This window comes from Alosa sapidissima, chromosome 8 (genome assembly GCF_018492685.1).
Source record: "Alosa sapidissima isolate fAloSap1 chromosome 8, fAloSap1.pri, whole genome shotgun sequence".
Taxonomy (NCBI): Eukaryota; Metazoa; Chordata; class Actinopteri; order Clupeiformes; family Clupeidae; genus Alosa; species Alosa sapidissima.
Genome location: NC_055964.1, coordinates 16,013,017 through 16,032,222, shown reverse-complemented (window position 1 = coordinate 16,032,222; position 19,206 = coordinate 16,013,017). Strand labels below are relative to the sequence as shown.

The 19,206-nt window shown below is 43.2% G+C and overlaps 1 protein-coding gene across 1 annotated transcript; it reads left to right on the top strand.

Moving 5' to 3' along the window:
• The first annotated feature begins 1,568 nt into the window (after window positions 1–1,568).
• cds2 (CDP-diacylglycerol synthase (phosphatidate cytidylyltransferase) 2) lies at window positions 1,569–18,995 on the top strand. The gene is made up of 13 exons (XM_042101279.1): window positions 1,569–1,885; window positions 5,337–5,473; window positions 6,749–6,845; window positions 7,864–7,961; window positions 8,765–8,904; window positions 11,387–11,445; window positions 12,014–12,096; window positions 12,347–12,434; window positions 12,609–12,677; window positions 13,137–13,289; window positions 13,660–13,779; window positions 14,402–14,505; window positions 14,777–18,995. The coding sequence occupies exons 1-13, from the start codon at window positions 1,820–1,822 to the stop codon at window positions 14,907–14,909; spliced, it is 1,347 nt and encodes a 448-aa protein (XP_041957213.1). The 5' UTR covers window positions 1,569–1,819; the 3' UTR covers window positions 14,910–18,995.
• Window positions 18,996–19,206: the final 211 nt, after the last annotated feature.

The following is a 19,206-nucleotide window of genomic DNA, read 5'->3' as shown; positions in this document are numbered from 1 at the left end:
AGATGTGAGCAGAGATTCGTTGTTCCTCTAATGAGCAGTATAGCCTACCAGATTTCATGTGTTCCAGGATCATTTTGTCTTGTTTCTTGTGTTAAGCTCACAGATCAGCTCAAACTACCACAACACAATTATCAAGGCAGACCTTATGGGGTGCTGAGTGGGCCCACACACAGCCTTCCTGATGGGTAACAAAGGCTACATTCATATGTCATGTTACATATCTGAGTAGACCTATGTTCTTTATGACAGTGTTTTTCAACCTTTTTTGTGCCACGGCACACTTTTGACACTTAAAATGTCCCACGGCACACTAACAATACTGTGTGAAGAAAAAATAAACATACCATAGCCTACAATTTCAAATAATACACAGATATGGCCTTATTATGGCTTCTATGCAAGACCTGCTCAATAAAACAAGCGCCCTCTGTTTCATTTGTAGGTGACTATATCTAATTTAATTGTTGTTATGAACTGGATATGTGATGATTCTGTGAATACTGGATATGGGGCCCCCGTTGTACAATGCCTGCATACCACAAATAGTGCAATCATACAATCAATGAGAGCATGTGGATATAAATTCTTTGATGCAACAGTTGCTTTTCTGGACCAGTGAGTGACATTTGGGTAATTTTCTGCGGTACACCTGATGATCTCTCACGGCACACTAGTGTGCCTCGGCACAGTGGTTGAAAAACACTGCTTTATGAGACACATATAGCCTAGGTAGGCCTACAATCAAAATCTAATCTGAAATCCAGTAGGCCTAGTTTCGGCTCTAACCGCCTCTCCTAAAATCTCTAGATCCAGTCACTAGGAAAATCCAGTAGGCTAACCGGAATTGATTAGCCTATTCTCCGGATATTTGCTTTTTTTTTTTAATGTAATTTTTCAATGAAATCTTGGTGGCAATTGTGTTAAAAATGGGAAGCATATCATCCTGCTAAAGTGAATAAAGACCCTGAGGTGTTCAGATCCATGGATGGAGTTATACCAGGGGTGTCAAACATAAGGCCCGGGGGCCAGATCAGGCATGCCAGCAAGATTCAGGTGGCCCCCAGAGAGAAAAAAAAGATATTCACATCCAGTTGCGTAATAAGCAATATATGATATGATAAATTAACCATCCTCAAGAAGGAAGTAGCTGAAAAAACTGACATGGAAGTAGGGTATTTTAAGAGGAAAACAGTGGTATATGACAGCAGTACATGACTTGTACTAGTTTGCTCATAAGTGGGTATAGTAAAGAAGTATATCATCTATCAACACTCTTATACCCATGCAGAAGAATGATCATGACCACGACAATGACGGCCCCCGTGAGGTCTCATTCCAACAAGTCCGGCCCACTGATATGAGTTTGACAACCCTGAGTGAGAGGCCTAATGAAGAGTTTTGCTGTCATCTAGTGTCCGATTTTAGACACAAATAACGGAACACAATTTATTAGGTAGATTGACTAGAACTCGTCTCATGGTTCTGACTCTTAGTTCGGAAAGAAACCATTTGCATTATATTCTAATTTTAATTTTGCAATTCGTGGCTATTTTGTTCATTCCATTTTAGTCTACTTGTTAGCCTCTGTAGTTGATGGAACATACTCCCATGCGAGTAGGTGGGGCATGGTATGGACCAGTAGAGTAGTGGGCCGTCGAACGTGACGAGGATGTCAGTCAGTAAACTACAGCAGCTAGCTAGCCAGCTAGCATCTGCCTGAGTGTATGCTTCAGGGAATTCTGTAAAATATAGCCAACTTCGTTCGTTTTTGTGAACCCAACATTGGACTCTTTGTTGTGTGACAGACAGACAAGACAAAATGACAGAACTACGGCATCGCGGCACCACGGAGAACGAGTTACAGCATCAACAATCAGAGGACAAGGTAACAGTTAACACGATAGCCAGCTAGCTTACCTTGAATTTACTGTGTATGCCATAAGTCGAGTTAGCAGCTAGCTAATGTTAGCCAATGGATGTAAAATTGGTCATTAATTCGGGTTATTTTAAGCCCACGTCTGGACACAGTGGACAGCTCATACAATTGCTTTTTAGGTAAAATTGAAGGCATTGGAGTAATTGTTTACGTACACGACTTGTATTGTTTGAGCTAGTGGTCTACATACACTTTTGACTTTAGGTAACCTGTCCGCAGTCTTATAACGTTAAGTAGTCTTGGTGGGAGTGTTTTATCGCGTTTGCAAGCAGGGTTGCTTTGCTAGCAATTAAATCATGCCTATGTAGCAATGGCTAGATTCAATTAAATGGATCGTGGACGTTTCCTGAGGAGCGACAGGCTTCTGTGCTTATCCAATATGAACCACTGGCCGTGAATTTTAAGTGGCTAACGTTAGTAAACTTGTTAACGTTTGCGAATTACAATTTGTAAGCTGTCCCCACGGACGAACAGTCCGCAAAGTTGTCAACATACTCTCCTGTAGGCGAACCGGGTAGACCGCTCGAGGTGACTTGCTGCTATATTTAAAGTAGTTAACTATTATATGTGTCGTGTTCTGAAACCACGAAAATATATGTCTTAATTGGTTCAACCTGGTTGTATCACCAAAGATTTCAAGATGAAGGTTACTACTCTAAATATGAGAAGGGGCGTGTTTCTTGTGGTAAGTGACTTCACTAGTGAAGGCTGAGATGACATCCACTGTCGACCCAATGTTTATTCATAGAATTTTTAAATAGTCTCTTGTTTACCTTAGCCACCACTTTACATCTGAAACTCTGAACCCACCTACCAATGTACTTACTGGTTTAACCAGTAGATATGTAACTAATCAGGCTGTCACTGATGTAGTATGTTATTGCATGAAGTAGTACTTCGAAGGCTGGACTGTCCAAAGATTGTCCTAGTCCACACTTTTTTGAAAGTTGTGGGCAACAAGAGTAGCCTACAGATTTTGACATTCAAGTAAGCTCACTATCTTATTATTACAGTATTCTATCTTGAAGAGATTTTGAAGTTGACAGAATATGTTGTTTGTGGCATCTTGTACCGTGTTGGTTTTGAGTTTGTGGCAACTTTGAGTGAACACTTTCACCCCAGAAAGAAAGAGCTCTTTATGGGTGAGGAAAATGTTCAGCCAAATTAGTGCATCTGTCACACAGGGTTCTGTTTGGAGTTAATTCTGTTAGCAGCCTATGAAGAGCCATGCCTCTTGGGTGTACTAAAGCAGTTTTGCTTATCACTGAACTCACTGCCTAGTTGGGCTCTCAACGGGGCCCTCTGTTGCCTGGTGCAGTTGGTATGTAAACACACGTGGTAGGCTTATTTAGGTAGAGCTTATCAGGAGTGGACGGGGGATCATCATGCACAACAGGCACGTTGATCTTTATCAGTGTTTAGATGTTTCATAGTGAATAATCTGGACTATATGGGTTGTTGTCTTGGCAGTGTAGGAGTTTAAACCAACAGGGATGCAGTCGGATGCCTAAGCCCTGTGGTCATGCATTCATCACAGTTGACACTGACATGGCTATGGCTGTGACACAGCTTCTGCCCCACCAGCTGGACACTATGTTTTTGGCTCCCAAGGGCAATGAAGGACTGTGGGGCTAAAACAGTCAGAAGCTGGTAATTTTCCAGGTGCTACACTGTCCAAAGTTCAGTCTTTGATTTCTTTTGAGAAGTGAGGAGATAGACAGCTGGTCTTCCCCTAGCGAGGTATGTTGCTGGAACAGGGTAGGAGATTTTTAGAAAACTTCAGCATCAACATCAGATAGTGCAGAGACAGCCTAGCCTAGAAATGTGTGTCAAATGAGTTTAAATACACTATCTACTCCACCATCAGTTGTGCAAGTTGTGCAGTTTAAGCAGTCAGGTCTGATCCATGTCCAATTTGACTCAGAAAATAGGGCATGTCTTGCAACATCAAGCACTTGAGAATTCCTACACATGAACGATGCCTTCAGTGGAAAATGTGTGTGTCTTACATATCAAAGTTGATTTGATGTTTTCCAGTACCTGTCAAAGCAACAGATGGACAGTCACCAGTATCCCTCAATGACTCATGCTTAAGGGCACAATAGACGGACAAGGAAACAGACATGACATCCCTCGTCCAAACTGATCAGTGGGAGGACAATGCTAGGCCTCACACTGTTTCTCACACATGCACACACGCACATACACACACACGCACGCACGCACACGCATGTACGCACAGACTGACTATTCCCAATGACAGGAAGCCCATAAGGATCCCCTCAGTTCCTGGAGTGCTATTTGTGGTTTGAGGAGAGCGGAGTGAGTATGGGGGAGGTCTATTTTTAACTTGGGCATCCTGAGTGACAGGATGTGGTCTCCATGGCAACCACTGAGCCTGGAGGTCCCATCAGTCTGATTGAGTGTGTGTGTGGGTGTTTATGTGTTTATATAGCACTATTGGAGGGGGGGGGGAAGAGAGAGAGAGAATTTAAAATCTGGGCTGTGCTTGAGAGGGTATAATTTGTAATAGGGGGGCAAAATCCAAGACAGATCTCACAGGAGTGAAAAATAGACAGCAAGGCAGAAGAAGCATGACTGAGATGAAAGCGAGAGGAGATGTGGAAGACGGAGAGAGAAAAGGAGAAATTAAATGAGGGATGTAGCAGCTGCACATGACTGCTTTTCTCTCTGATGACACAGTTAGGCGGTTGCCATGGAGACAGAGACAGAGACAGGGTCATCTGGATTCATGCCATCAGTCTCTGTGGAGCAGACCATTTTAAATGGACCCCAGTACCATCAACACATTTAAAATAAAGCACCATCAGATCCAGGGGACTGAGGCGGGAAATGTAAATGTAAATAATATTTTAACTTTACCATTTTGCTGGGGTGATGGTATCAGAGGGAGCTTGAAAATTCCCCACCTCTAAAGTGGGGAATGACAGCAAAAAAGTTAATGAATGCAATATGTTTTAGTAATTACAATCAGCATCATTTTTTGCAAGGTCGTTTCCTCCTTCCCACTCTATTTTTAGGCCTCCTCTCAGATTGAATCAAGCGACCAGTCGATCCCTAATCTCACGCATATATTAAGCACTGCATTAATGCTCATGTGCGGTTTCCTCAGGTGTAAACCTTTCATCTAATAGCACATCTCTACTAATTGCTTTTCGTTTCAGCCTCAGTTGGTGAGGCTGTGCATTTATTAGTTTCAGAGCCTGATAGATTTGTTGGACAGTTGAGATGCAACTCAACTTGAGTGGCTTATGTATTTGTAGAGGTGTCTAAGTGACACTCTTATTTGTCAGTCATTATGAGTGTATATTTCCCAAACTCTCCAGTACTGTGACAATAGCACTAAATGATTTGGTTGGCATGTCTTCTCTCTGTGCAGGGCTCAGACACAGAAGGACGGGCTGATGGTGCGTCAGACTCTGAGACCAAAGCCGATGCGGGCATGCCTGAGGTCCCCGCTCCTGCTGACGACACACCGGAGGTCCTCAACAAGGCCCTGTCAGGACTGTCGTCAAGGTGATGCCTTACATTACATTTACATTTATTAATTTATCCAAAGTGACTTACATATCAATTGTATTACGAGGGCCATTGTCACTGGAGCAACTCAGGGTTAAGTGCCTTGCTCAAGGGCACAATAGTGGAGGGCAGGAGCTGAACCCACAACTTTTCAGCCTGCTGCATGCTAGCCCAGCTCCTTAGCCACTATGCTATCACCGCCCCACCAATGCAAATACGTGGCACCTCCGAGTGGTGTGTCACTGCTCATGAAGAGTGTGTGTGTGTGTGTGTGTGTGTGTGTGTGTCTGTGTGTGTGTGTGTGTGGTCTTCCTCAAGTGAATTGGGTGTGAAATTACATGCTATGTCCTCTATGAAATGTTGCTGTTATTTATATGAAATATGGCAGACTTGGTGTGTTGTGTGATATGTATCTATCAGGCCTGACTCTGCTTTATACTGACCTGCTGTTTTTCTGCTGCTGGGGGGGGGGGTGTTGATTATCTGCTCATTATGTTGAAATACTGCTCATCGTACTGAGCCTGAGTGCACACACACACACACACACACACACACACACACCTCACCCGACGGCAGCGCTTGATAAATGGAGCCATCTCTCATTGAGCTGTCTCTTCTCTTCCCTTCTATTGCTCTCTGTTTCTTATTCCCTCCGTCCTATCTGTTAGTCTCCACCTCCGCCTGTGCTCTGTCCACCCCTTGAAGTCTCTATTTCTCCCTTCTCTCCTATTTGTATGCCACTCTGTCCTCTCGCTCGATGTCCGCCTCCCTCTCCTTTTCTCCGCTGCTGTTATTTTGTGCCTTTCTTTCACTCCTTCTCTGTAAGGGGTGATGATACATGGCGGAGCAACTTTTTGAGCAGTGTTACTTGACAGTTGTGTGACCGGTTCTTGTTTATGTTTGGGTGATTGTAACAAATTACCCACTGATTAAAGATCTCCAGAAAAAAAAAAAGTGTCTAAACAACATCACTCAGTAACGTTGCCTGACAATATTGCTCAAATGCTGTTTAAAAGACTCATCTGTTTAACTTGTATCTAACTGATTAATTCTTACAGAGTAGTGATTTGTAAGTGTATGGCTATTATTATTACTGTTTAATGTAATTTAGCCTATTACTCCTTTATTTAGGCTAATAATGTTAATGTAATGTTTATTGGTGTCACTTTGGACAAAAGTATCTGATAAGAACTATAAACATAAACCTAAACAAACAGTTGATCTGTTTGGCCCAACTCCCTCCTCTGTGTTTTTCTCTCTGTGTGTCCTTAGATGGAGGAACTGGTGGGTGCGGGGCATCCTGACTCTGGCTATGATATCCTTTTTCTTCTTCATCATCTACCTGGGCCCCATGGTGCTGATGATGATTGTGAGTGACCGCAGGCGCCCTGCACTCTCTCACACACAGGGAGGGAGGGTCATTAACCATGGCAGCATGGCCTTTGGCTGCTCCATGAAAAACAACCTAATTATCAGCCCACGCCTGATTAGTAGTCATGTGTAATTATTCTGTGCTGTAAGGGTGATGCATATTGGCAACAAAGAGTAGTGAATGGTTTCTGTAGTGCAAGGAATGATGAAAGCTGTGGATGCTGAGTATTTATTGTGGCTACTGAATACCATGACATTATAGTGACTATTTTTGTTGGTGTTAAAAATGCATTGTGAGCATTTGACATAGTCACAGTTCAGGTTTACTCGGGTTCCTACAAGATCAGGGGTACAGTTAGGCACGCATCGATGACTCACTGTCAGCTCTGCGATGTCAGACTAATCAATTAGAGCAGAATGGAAAAAAAAAACATTCACCCACACATATTAACAGACATTCTCTCTCTCTCTCTCTCACACACACACAAAAACACACGCACACAGTACCCCTAATGTTTTCCCTCCCCCCTGGTGTGTAAAAGGCTGTGCCAGTGTGAAGATGGCGGTGTGATTGAGCTGCTCACTGGGCCATGACTAGAGGCCGCAAGAGAAGGAATCTATTCTCTGTGTCACATGATGCTCTTTGCAGTCCAGTCAAACTGACCCCCTCAGTCACCATTACCTCCGAGTTGTCTGTCTCTCTGTCTTAATTTATCCTATGTAGTGCTTAAGAAAAAAGCTATGGATTGATAATTAATTACTCTCCTTCAGTTAGTTACAGCCCTATAAATCTTTTGAAATTGAAACATCTGGATATTTGCACATGTTGCATCTTGATTGCAGCTAATTATTCAGTAAACATCTGAACATTTGGATGCATTGTTTAGGTTAGATATACAACTGCACTTCTTCTTCGTCCTCTTCTCTGTAGTGAATAGTTAAAATCACTTGGAAAACTCATTGTGTCTTTCCAGCATGGTGTGTGTGACCCACATAACACTGTGTTCCCTGTGCAGGTGCTGTGTGTCCAGATCAAATGCTTTCAGGAGATCATCACCATCGGCTACAGCGTGTACCACTCCTACCACCTGCCTTGGTTCAGGACGCTCAGCTGGTGAGGCCTCACTTTCTGTCGTCTCTTCACACCCAGCATCCCTCTTTCTCTCTCTCTCTCTCTCTCTCGCTTTTTCATTCTCTCTCTCTCTCTATCTCTCTTTCTCTTTCTCTTTTTCACACACTCCCTCTCTGTCTGGGTCTCTCTCCGTCTGACCTCTGTGCCGTCCTCTCACACTGGGGTCACAAGAGGGCTGGTCTGCTGAGGCTCTGTTGGAGTGTAAAGAAATAACAGTAGCAAGGCTATGGTCACATGTTCACACTCTCCAGGCAGTTTCTGACAGGGTTGGGTTGTGGTATGAAGAACACTATAGTCAGTTTTCATATAAATGATGTAAGGGTTACACAGATAAAAATAGTGTTTTCTTCATGTTTATAATCATCATGTTTATAATTTTCCTCTTCACTCAGCTGCCTCTGTTTCCCCCAGTAAAAAGGTAATGCACATAGGATATAAATGTCCTCCAGATGTGTAGAATTGGTCTTCCCCTAGCTGTTGAGTGCTTCAACCCTTTGACAACTTAATTGAAATGTTAATTGTAGGAATTCCTTCAGAATTAGAACCATCCCTGTAGGCTACGCAGCCACTCTCTAGAAATGTCTAGCAGGTTTGAAGTTATACCTAAAGAATTGAAGTTGTTGTGTGGTGCCATACACTGTGTAAATGTGCTGTGCTCACACACACACACACATGACGTGTGAGCACACAAAGTGACCGAACGTGTTGTTGAACAGCCACCTGTGATCTTAGTGGCCCATTCGAACGGGCGGCTGCTGACGTCTGACTCCCACCCCCCCTGACAGGTACTTCCTGTTGTGCGTGAACTACTTCTTCTACGGTGAGACGGTGACGGACTACTTCTTCACACTGGTGCAGCGCGAGATGCCGCTGCGCATCCTCAGCAAGTATCACCGCTTCATCTCCTTCGCCCTCTACCTCACTGGTGAGCCCTGCCAGTGGACCATTCACAAGCACACCACACGTGATGCACTAATACATACACACACACACACACACACACACACACGCACACACATGCACACACATGCACACATGCACACATGCACACATGCACACACACACACACACGCACACACACACATGCACACATCCATGGTATTCATGGTAACCTCCATGGTTATTTATAGCACCTATCTACAGAGATTCTGCCAGAAAACTGACACTCAGTGGCAAAATCAGAACTCAGACCTTATTTGGCTAAAAGCATAGCATTTTGCTCAGTATTCAAGGATGTGATTAGTGCATCAATTCTGTTTTCCCTAATGGAATGACAAAGCTATGTCTTAAGAGACTAAGCTTTTAGAAACAGCTTAAATAGCGTAAGTTCAGTGTAGCCGTTCTAGAGTGTGTTAAGAGTGTTTGATGTTATCTTTTGTGTGCTGAGGCAGTGTATGGAGGGGGTGGAGCAGGATGCGGTCAGCTGCTCTGCTCTGCTGAGCGGTGTGTGTGTGTGTGTGTGTGTGTGTGTGTCTGAGCGCGGGTGCACGACTCTGTCTGAAACCTCAGGAGGCTGCGTCTCAAACCCGCCCTTCTCTCGGTTTCCTCCCTTCTGCAGATTTCCTGCTGTCTCAGATCCTGCTGTCTCAGGCCTCGTGCTCCCCTCACCTGTCTCCCCTTTCTGTCAGCCTGTCTCACTCCTCTCCAGTCCCTCACTCATGTCTCACTTCACTCACTCCATTTTGAAAGATCTAGGTGTCAGTCAGTGTGCCAGACATGTCTCTCCATTCACTCCAGCACTTACTTACGAATGGGTCATTCTGTGTCAAATCAGATAAGGTTGTTGCTGCACCGTCTCAGATTTTGTTCAAACCTTGTCTATATCAAGAATGGGTTCCAAAACCAAGGCCTATAAAATATTTCTGTTCAAATCCTATGTCTTCATATAATTTTCAGTCCCTGAAACTACCTGTTTTACAGCCTGAAAACCACATGGTCTGGTAAGCCTCCATAACAAGGCATTTCTGAGAGTGTAAAAATGATACAACATCAAGGGTGAAAACATTGGAGTTTAACAAAAATAGGTCTTAGTTTTAGGACCTAAATATTAGGTAGGCAAACTTTGAGTAAAATCTGAGGCGGTGTAGCAACCATTTTCCTGGATTTTGTCTGATTTGACACGGAATTACTCTAATACAAATAGAAAACCTAAATTAGTTAGTTATCTAACTCCTTTTTTACATCCATTCCCTGTAATTCCGACAGACATCTAGATGTGCTATGATCTCAAATCTGAACGCATAATGACTGAGTGATCCTAGCTAGTCTAAGATGTCGAATTTGGGCTCTGTTTGGAGTTCTTTTGTCTCTGCCTCATCCTGCTAATGTCCCAGTCTATAGTTCCCTCCTGCAGCTCTCTGTAATGTGCAGTGAAGGCTGCTCTAAGCCAGCCAATTGCTGCTGTTACGGTAATGATGCTGTCAGGACATACAGGCAGTTTGTTCTTCTAAAAGAGCCGCGCTGATTAATTTCCTGTCTCAGCTTTCTCTGCCCATTGCTGGTGTTATTGCGCTTGTGTAATTGAGTGGAGAGAAGTTTTTTTTATGGTTCTTTCCGTATAGAGGTGTGTGTGTGTGTGTGTGTGTGTGTGTGTGTGTGCATGTGCGTGCGTGCGTGTGCATATAAAGTGGTGATATCAAGGATAAACACAAGGCTTGGTTTTTCTGTCATCTGGACCGGATGGTTAGAGAGATGTCATCTGGATGAGGAAAGGATTCTTGGCTTTTATAAGCTGCTTTGTCTTGGGATTTGTATCTACTGCCACACAGTGATCTGTCCTTTAGCGAGACGGTGGGGGAGATTTTTTTCTCCCTTAATGCAGAACGGCCACAGCTGGTTCATTTGTCTTGCTAAAAGCTCTGCTTACATTCTCTGAGGTGTAGAGATCCTATGTCTGAACAAGAGTCATTTTATTCTGCATTTGTTGATAAATGATACTGGAATGCTGGTACGATAATACATATGGAGCAGATTACACTATTAATATAATACATATGGAATACAATACATATGAAGCAGATTACACTATTAATATAATACATGTGGAGCAGATTACACTATTAATATAATACATATGGAGCAGATTACACTATTAACTGATTGATGGCTGTAGTGTTGATGCACAGTGAACACTGGTTTAGAAATGAGTGCTACAGGGATGAGTCAGTAGTTCATACTGGGAAGTATGACACCGGTGTTACATCTATGACCTTTTACACACTTAGACATTCCTGCTGAGCGACACTGTTTTCTTGTAGCTTAGCTACAGTAACTTTGTAACCTTCATATAAAGTTGTTTGGACGTGCTGTGCCAGATTTGATAAACAAAGCCAATCTAGGATAAGACTGTCAGTTTAAGTGATCCAGTTCTCCTAAACCAAGTGCATCTTTCCCCGTCTCTATTCCAGGCTTTTGCATGTTTGTGCTGAGCCTGGTGAAGAAGCACTACCGCCTGCAGTTCTACATGGTGAGTGGAGGATGCTGCTGCGTTATTGATGGTGCTCATAATAGCACACACACACTCTCTCTCACACACACACACACACACACACACACACAGGGCTTGGCTCTGGCCCAGGAGCTGCAGGCCCGCCATCATGCAGTGAAGGCCCTGTAAACCAGGACAGGAGCATACTGAGATAAAAAACACAAACATACGCACTGACTTTGACCTTCCGTCTTGCATGCACAGCCCACACGTAAGTTGTACAAGTGCAGGTTTCTCGATCAATTTCACAGACCCTTTAATACCTAAACTTGTGCTTTTAATTGCACACACACGCTACATGTCACAGTAAACTTTTCAAATGTATATATAGCAGGTACTAGAGCCCACTTATTCACATGATTGCCCCTTATTTTGCATTGTTTCACATTGACTATATGCCCTTGTCACTGTGTCCCAATTCTTTGGTATGTGATTCACCTTTCTCTTGAGGAAGGAAAAGATTTTGACACCATTGTTAACACTCTGCCTCTTCCTCCCTCCTCTCTTCCTCTCTCCCGCCTCCCCTTCTTCCATTTTTAACCGCCAGTTTGGCTGGACTCACGTGACCCTGCTGATTGTGGTTACCCAGTCTCACCTCATCATTCATAACCTCTTCGAGGGAATGATCTGGTAAAGTCCTCATTTCACCCTTTAACGCACACCTGCATAGATAGTCGTATGGGTTATAATGGATAAATGTGCTCCTGGTGTATATGTTATATGAAAACAAATCACATCACTCAGTCAGATCGATTGTATGATCTCTCCATTTGAATGGTTGACCAGGCTAGTAGAGTTATCAGAGTAGCAATTTGCTCTTTTGTGGTGTTCTGCTCTGGTGATTCCTGTTGTAACTCCTCTCTTGTCCTCTTCCTTCCAGGTTTATTGTGCCCATCTCCTGCGTCATCTGTAACGACATCATGGCCTACATGTTTGGCTTCTTCTTCGGACGCACACCGCTTATCAAGGTAGAGGAATGATCTGGGCTCTGTGCATGGCTCACACAAACCTGATTAATGTCTGACTATTGTCAGTCCTGATGTCTGGTAAAGATGTGCGCTTTTATCTGTACCCTCCACTGGCTTATCAGGGCTTATTGTTGACTCACTCTCCTTGTTTCTCTCTCTCTCTTTCTTTCCTAGCTGTCTCCCAAGAAGACGTGGGAGGGTTTCATCGGAGGCTTCTTTGCCACTGTTGTGTTTGGGATTCTGGTAAGCAGCAAAGGCCTCAGAGACGATAGTACGTCAGACTGCGAGAGACACTGCCCTCCACTCCCACACAGTGCCGTTCACTATATACCGTTTTTCACCAGAAAAAGCTCCACTACACAACGGTGAAGAACAACAGAGGGCTAGTTAGACCACACACAGAGTAGAATAGGGAATATTTACATACAGTAATGAAAACATTTCAGTCAATTTGCAGGAACAAGTAGCAAGTCATGTCGGGTTTCCCTTGCTAACTAAAATGTAAATTATTTGGATGTGTTATTACATTCTAGCTGAATGTGCCTGATAAACAAAGTCTAATTGTTCTCTATAGATTTTGTGAGAGTGCCTGGAATCAATATAAAACAAATTAAGAAGTAATTTGTTCTTGTTTCTTAAAAGCAAGTAAGAAGAAGAAGAAAAATGATATATTTTCTATGTTGTGTCTCCTATTGCCTCTAGCTTTCCTATGTGATGGCGGGTTGTAGTTACTTTGTGTGTCCGGTGGAGTTCAACAATGACACCAACAGCTTCACAGTGGACTGCATTCCCTCTGAGCTGTTCCAGCTGCAGGACTACACCCTCCCCACTGTCCTGGAGTCCATCACTGGCTGGGTACGGAGTCCTGATACAGCCCCCATACACCATACTTATGCTACATACATGATCTAAGTAGTATACCGGTATTTTCACTGGTTTGCAGTCCTGTTGATTTAGTTTGTTGTCACAGCACGAAAAAACTTTTTCTTATTTTTCTCAGTGAGATATCTACTAGTTATTATTTACTTCCTGAGGTGATATTTTGCCAGAAAGATCTAAAACCATACTTATACATTTTGAATGAATCCTTTCACCTGTCAATATTTTCAAACCACATATCTCCCTTATAATCATCTTCTTGTCTCCAAGGACGTAAGAGTTTGACGAGATGTTCTAAAGTCCTGTTTGTGTGATGAACTAACGAGCCTCGTTTCTCTCTCCACAGTCCACTGTGCGTATGTACCCGTTCCAGATCCACACCATCGCCCTGTCCAGCTTCGCCTCCATCATGGGACCCTTCGGAGGCTTCTTTGCCAGCGGCTTCAAAAGGGCCTTCAAGATCAAGGTGGGTGATCTCTCCTTCATCTCCAGGAAGTCCTTGGGCCACCCTGTAGAAGTCGAGCACTTACAAGTGACTTTATTTTTCCGCTCCAGTCCCAGTTCACTGCCACAGCATACCTCTTAATCCAATCTAGGTACTCTTAAGAGATCTACTCCCTACTACTTAGTCCTAACCCTAAAACGCATGGCCCCAGTGGACAGATGTTCCCCTTTGATTCGATAAGTTGAGTCAGGTGTAGTGTAGTGTAACCTGATTACTGTTGGCCTGGAAGTCAACTCTGCTGCTCTGTGGATCTCCAGTTGGAGGATTGGGCACACCGGTGTTGCCTGTGCTCTTTCCCAGAACTCCTCTGTAGGGAGTAGGGACTGTCCCAGTTAGCTCTCGCACTGAGCCCTATGTATGTGTGACTGTATGTCTGTGTGTATGTGTGTGTGTCTGCCTGTCTGTCTGTCTGAGTCTGTGTGTCTGCTTGTCTGAGTGTCTGTGTCTGTGTCTGTCTGTCTGAGGCTGTGTGTGTGTGTCTGTCTGTCTGAGTGTGTGTGTGTGTGTGTCTGCCTGCGCACTCCTATCCCAGTAACCAACTTTAGCGATTCCCGCCTGTCCCACCCTCTCTGCTTTCCTGCAGGACTTTGCCAACACGATCCCAGGCCACGGTGGCATCATGGACCGCTTCGACTGCCAGTACCTCATGGCCACGTTCGTCAACGTCTACATCGCCAGCTTTATCAGGTACCACTGCTGTCACGGATGCTCATGATGGGCTTATAATGACATGTCAGTTAGGGGATTATCAGGTGAATGAATGAATCAGGTCAATGAATGAATTATGTGAATTAATGAATGAATGAGTGAATGATCAGGTGAATGAATGAATGGATAAATAAATATATGAATGAATGTGTGAATCAGGTGAGTGAATGAATCAGATGAGTGAATAGAAGAGGTAAGTGGATGGATCCTGACCGCATCTCTCCCTTTGGTTCCGTCTCTCTCCCCCCAGGGGACCCAATCCCACCAAAGTGATCCAGCAGCTGCTGGCCCTGCGCCTGGACCAGCAGCTCTACATCTTCAACTCGCTCAAGACCCACCTCACAGAGAAGGGCCTGCTGCCTGCCGGGGAGGAGGTGGCCTAGGAGGCCCAGGAGGTGCCCTCTCGCCTCAGGGTGGATGGGGGAGGAGGGCGGAGGAGATCATGAACACAAACGAAGAGAGAGGCAGACAAGTCTGACCAACACCCCCCCCTAAAACCAACCCTTAACTAAAGCCTTTGGGTCATTCCATTTAGTGTGTGTGTCTGTGTGTGTGTGTGTGTGTCTGTGTGTGTGTGTGTGTGTCTGTGTGTGTGTATGTGTGTGTGGCTGGCTGGCTGTCAGGAGACCCATGTGGTCACGCCTCCGTCTCTGAATGTGTTGTCTGAATGTCTATGTTGTTTGTCAGTGTTTCTTTGGTTGTTTGTCAGTGTTTCTTTGGCTTGTCACTGTATATTTTTGTGTTGATGTTTCTTCCATATGTCAGGTAGAGCACAGTATATAACTACAGTGCAAAGTGCACAAAACACGCGCGCTCCTGAAGTCAGCTATACATTTCCACACGTATACAGTTACAGAACAATATAATATACTCCTCCTATGTGTGAAATATTTTATGGTACATTGCTTTTATTTTTTACCTTTGTTTTAATGCACTGCTCCACAAGCCCACACCTTCACTGTCTTTGTTCAAATTTTATTTGCTTTGTGCTCCATTTTTTTGTTGTTGATGTCAAATTTTTTGTTGTTGATGTATTAGTTTGGTCAGGGATTTTAGAATCCAGTATTTTCTGTCCGTTTGGTGAGCTAACTGTCAAACCTCTTGACCTCTGTGACTCCCTGTTACTCTCTTTCTGTCTTGTCTTTCACACAGTGCTAAGAGGTCCTAGTCATGTCTGTAGAAGAGCATCACGTAGCTTCTAGTGAGCGGTTGCGTTCATTCGGTTCATTCGGTCCATTCGGTCCATTCGAGGTTGCGTTCCTTCAGGCTGCAGCGGATGCACTAAGCTTTGGAGTCATGGTGGATGAGCATAGATTGGTTAATGTTATTGAGTAGCATAATGGAAGTGTTGTGCCATGCTGTGCTGATGGACAGTGCTTCTTTCTGGAGCACTGATGCAGTGTTAGACCATTGAGCGATCACCAACTGACATGAACAACACATAACTTGATGGAAATCTCGTCCTGACATGGGGGTTTTCTCATCTGTCTGTTTGTCTATCCTCCCTCCCTTCCTTCCTCCCTCCCTCCAGTCGTAGCCCCACCTTCTAATTAATTTTGTGAAGGAACGATAGCAGGATGGTCTCTCCCATTCCTCCATCCTCCTATTGTTCCTTCACAAAATTAATTAGAAGGAGGGGCTAAGACTGGAGGGAGGGAGGGAGGATAGACAAAAAGACAGATGAGAAAACCCCATCGTTATGTTTTATGGAGGTGTCTTGCGTAGCATGTATCAGGGATGTAGCGGTGGAAAAACATCCACGTCTGTTGCTGCGGTGTTACAGATTTGCAGATGACTCTGTGCTGACCAGATTCAGGGATGCTCTCAGTCGTGAGATGGAACTTGAATGTAAAGAGGGAGATGACGTTTGCGGCCCTGGCCCTGTACTCAGACTCAGGGGTCATGACCCCGAGTTATATCTAGTGTTGTATCTGCAGTTAAGCTTCCCTTGTATCAGATGCTTATAAGTGTTAGCGAACTTGCCTGTCATTTCATTCATATTTATTACGAGTGAAGATCTATTTCTACTGATCCATTCAGAAAGAATAGTGTATGTCATTAAAATGTCTTGTTTACATTAGATATTTTTAGTTCATGGGTCGATTTATTTTTTATTTTTTATATTAGGATAGCTAACAGACAGTTACTACAGACTACCTAATATATATATACTTATTTATATATGTGATGGGTGAAACCAAGAGACATGTATATGGCGTTGAAAATTGCTTCAGCCTCTGTAGCTGTATAGCATGTGCTATAAATGTGTTAGCTGAGCTGAATAAGATTATGTCGCCATCATATGTTCTGTACATTTCTGAAGGGACCATTCTCCAAACTATCCAGAGGCCCTGTGAATCCAGCCCATGGAAATCGGATGGCTTGAATGCGATTCAGAAGCCCCCAGGTTCACACGCTGTCTTAATGACCCACTGTGATCCTGTGCCATGTTAAAGGGATGATTGTCTCAGCGTGAACCAAACGTGATCTTAAAAAAATGATCCCCACAAATTTCACTGCCGTACGATTAGTCTGTTTTTACAGCTAGTATTAGGATCCACTGCCACTTAACAAAAATGGAACCATCCAACGTGTATCCTCTGTGTACTAGGTCTCAAACGCTATTTACCACTGCCCCCACTAACTTCAGTCATCAGTCATGTTTGCCAGACCAGTCTGTTGAGCAGGTGTTTTATGGGGTTTGTTGATCTGGATGAGATTTTGTGTGAGAATGCTGCATGCTCACTCATTTGCCTCAGTTGTCAGTGAAACGGAAAGAGTTGCAGTTACACATTTAAGCCAGAGCTTGTAGCTAATGCTGATGTGTAGCCAATGCTTTGACTCAAGAAAGGAGACGGTAAAAAAAAAAAGAAATGTGGCTTTGTCTTTTCTGTTAGTGCAACAAGGCTATTAACATCAAGAGGCAGCTTTTTGACTCAGGATTGTTCCCTGATTTAAGAGATGGGCAACGTGAGGTGTTGAAAATAGGTGTCATAGGACAGTTTCCCCAGAATCTGTATTTTGTTGTTACGAATTTGTTTAGTTATTTTTGTATAGGTATGATGACTGGGATTCATCTTTCCCTCCCAAAACAGCAAGCCATAACTTAGCAAGGGTTGGTTGTGAGACGTTTTGTATGTCCAAGAATGATTCTGCCAAATAATCCAAGTCGGGGGATATTATTTCACATGCTAAGAACACAATTAATTTGTTTATTAATTGTTCATTTTCTGCCACCTAGATTATGAAGACGTACTGTGGCTAACAAAGGGTAAGCGCCTTGATCATGGCCATCTCTCTCGCAACTCATGTGCTTGGCAAGTCTAGGACGGTCATATTGCTTAGCAGGGCGGCCACAACGCTACAGGTGCGCACAGAAAAAGGCCTGGTTATTTTACTCACTGGTGTACCCCACTGCCATTCATACTGTATTTACAGAGAAAATATCAAATGTTTGTTCTTATTTCAATATTATGTTGATTATTAAGGTGTTATGTGCTCTTTTCTTTTTTGTAAACCTTTAAATGGTGTAAGGAAATCAACATGTTATTTGTGATTATATTAAATGGGTTTTTAAATATGATGGTGCAGAGATTTTTTTTCTTTTTCAGATTGTGTGGCTTATTTGTTCATTGGTAATTTTGTTGCTATTTGCATTTTGTTGGGCAAAATTGTATAGCAGAATATATAGAATATACTATAGAGAAATATTTATATGTCCTTGTGTAAAGTTATTGCTTTTCTGTCTGTGGTTATACTGTATGTCTAAGTTGAGTAATTTTTTGTGTTTTTGCAACTCTGTGATTTGTGCCACCTTTGTCAAAGTGCTATTCGGTAGCAGTGTCATGGATTAATAAAATAGAACTTTTGATGTAAGTTCATGCTACTTAAAATGGCAAGTAAATACTTGAGGGTCACCGATATATAGGCAAACTTTAGTAGGAATTGATATGACACTGATGGTTTGGGAGCTGATAGCAGTGGTTTACCCATAGATCCCCACTAGGGGGCAATCTTGCATCCAGAGAGACTACTTACTACAGCATCCAGCAGCACCGCCATAGAGAGCTGACATGGTGGTTCAGTCCCTGCAGATATCTTTATGGACACGTTCCCCATCGTAGTGTTGTATGTGTTCTGAGGTACACTGTCTTCTGCTTGCTGGAAGTGTTTATACCTGAGTATTTAGCCCACAGGTATTGCTTCAGATGTTTTCAGTTAATTTGAACAAGTGAAATATTCCATCATGCGTTCTCTGCTTTGGGTTAGACTTAACATCGGTTGCCTTTGTGAGGGGGTGATCATTTCTGTTTTACACATTAAACATTATAATTATTCTCATGATTATCATTATTATTATTATTGCTGTTTATTATTATTATTATTATGCACATTGTGTAAACTGTGCTTTCCCCTGCAGTACACTTTTTTTCAGTCGTTATTTGCCATTAAAAGGAAAGCTAAATATGTTTCTATGGCCATGTCATTTTTTCTTCCTCTTTCTCTATAGACTCTATTGACTTCCTTTTTCCCCCTGTTTGACAGGGCTTCTCTTTCTAATCTTGATGAAAAAGGCCTCATGATGTTGGTTCTGTGTAAATCTGATCTTCATGTAAAGATACTGTCTGGCACATGGGGAGACAAGTCTCAAAAAGCCTGTCCCTCTGACCCTCTAAAATG

Excerpts from the sequence above, each read along its gene's own strand:
- cds2 (XM_042101279.1), top strand. The coding sequence starts at position 1,820 with ATGACAGAACTACGGCATCGCGGCACCACGGAGAACGAGTTACAGCAT. Across the intron at positions 5,474-6,748 it reads CTGTCAGGACTGTCGTCAAG|ATGGAGGAACTGGTGGGTGC; the intron begins GTGATGCCTTAC and ends GTGTGTCCTTAG. Across the intron at positions 12,435-12,608 it reads GACGCACACCGCTTATCAAG|CTGTCTCCCAAGAAGACGTG; the intron begins GTAGAGGAATGA and ends TTTCTTTCCTAG.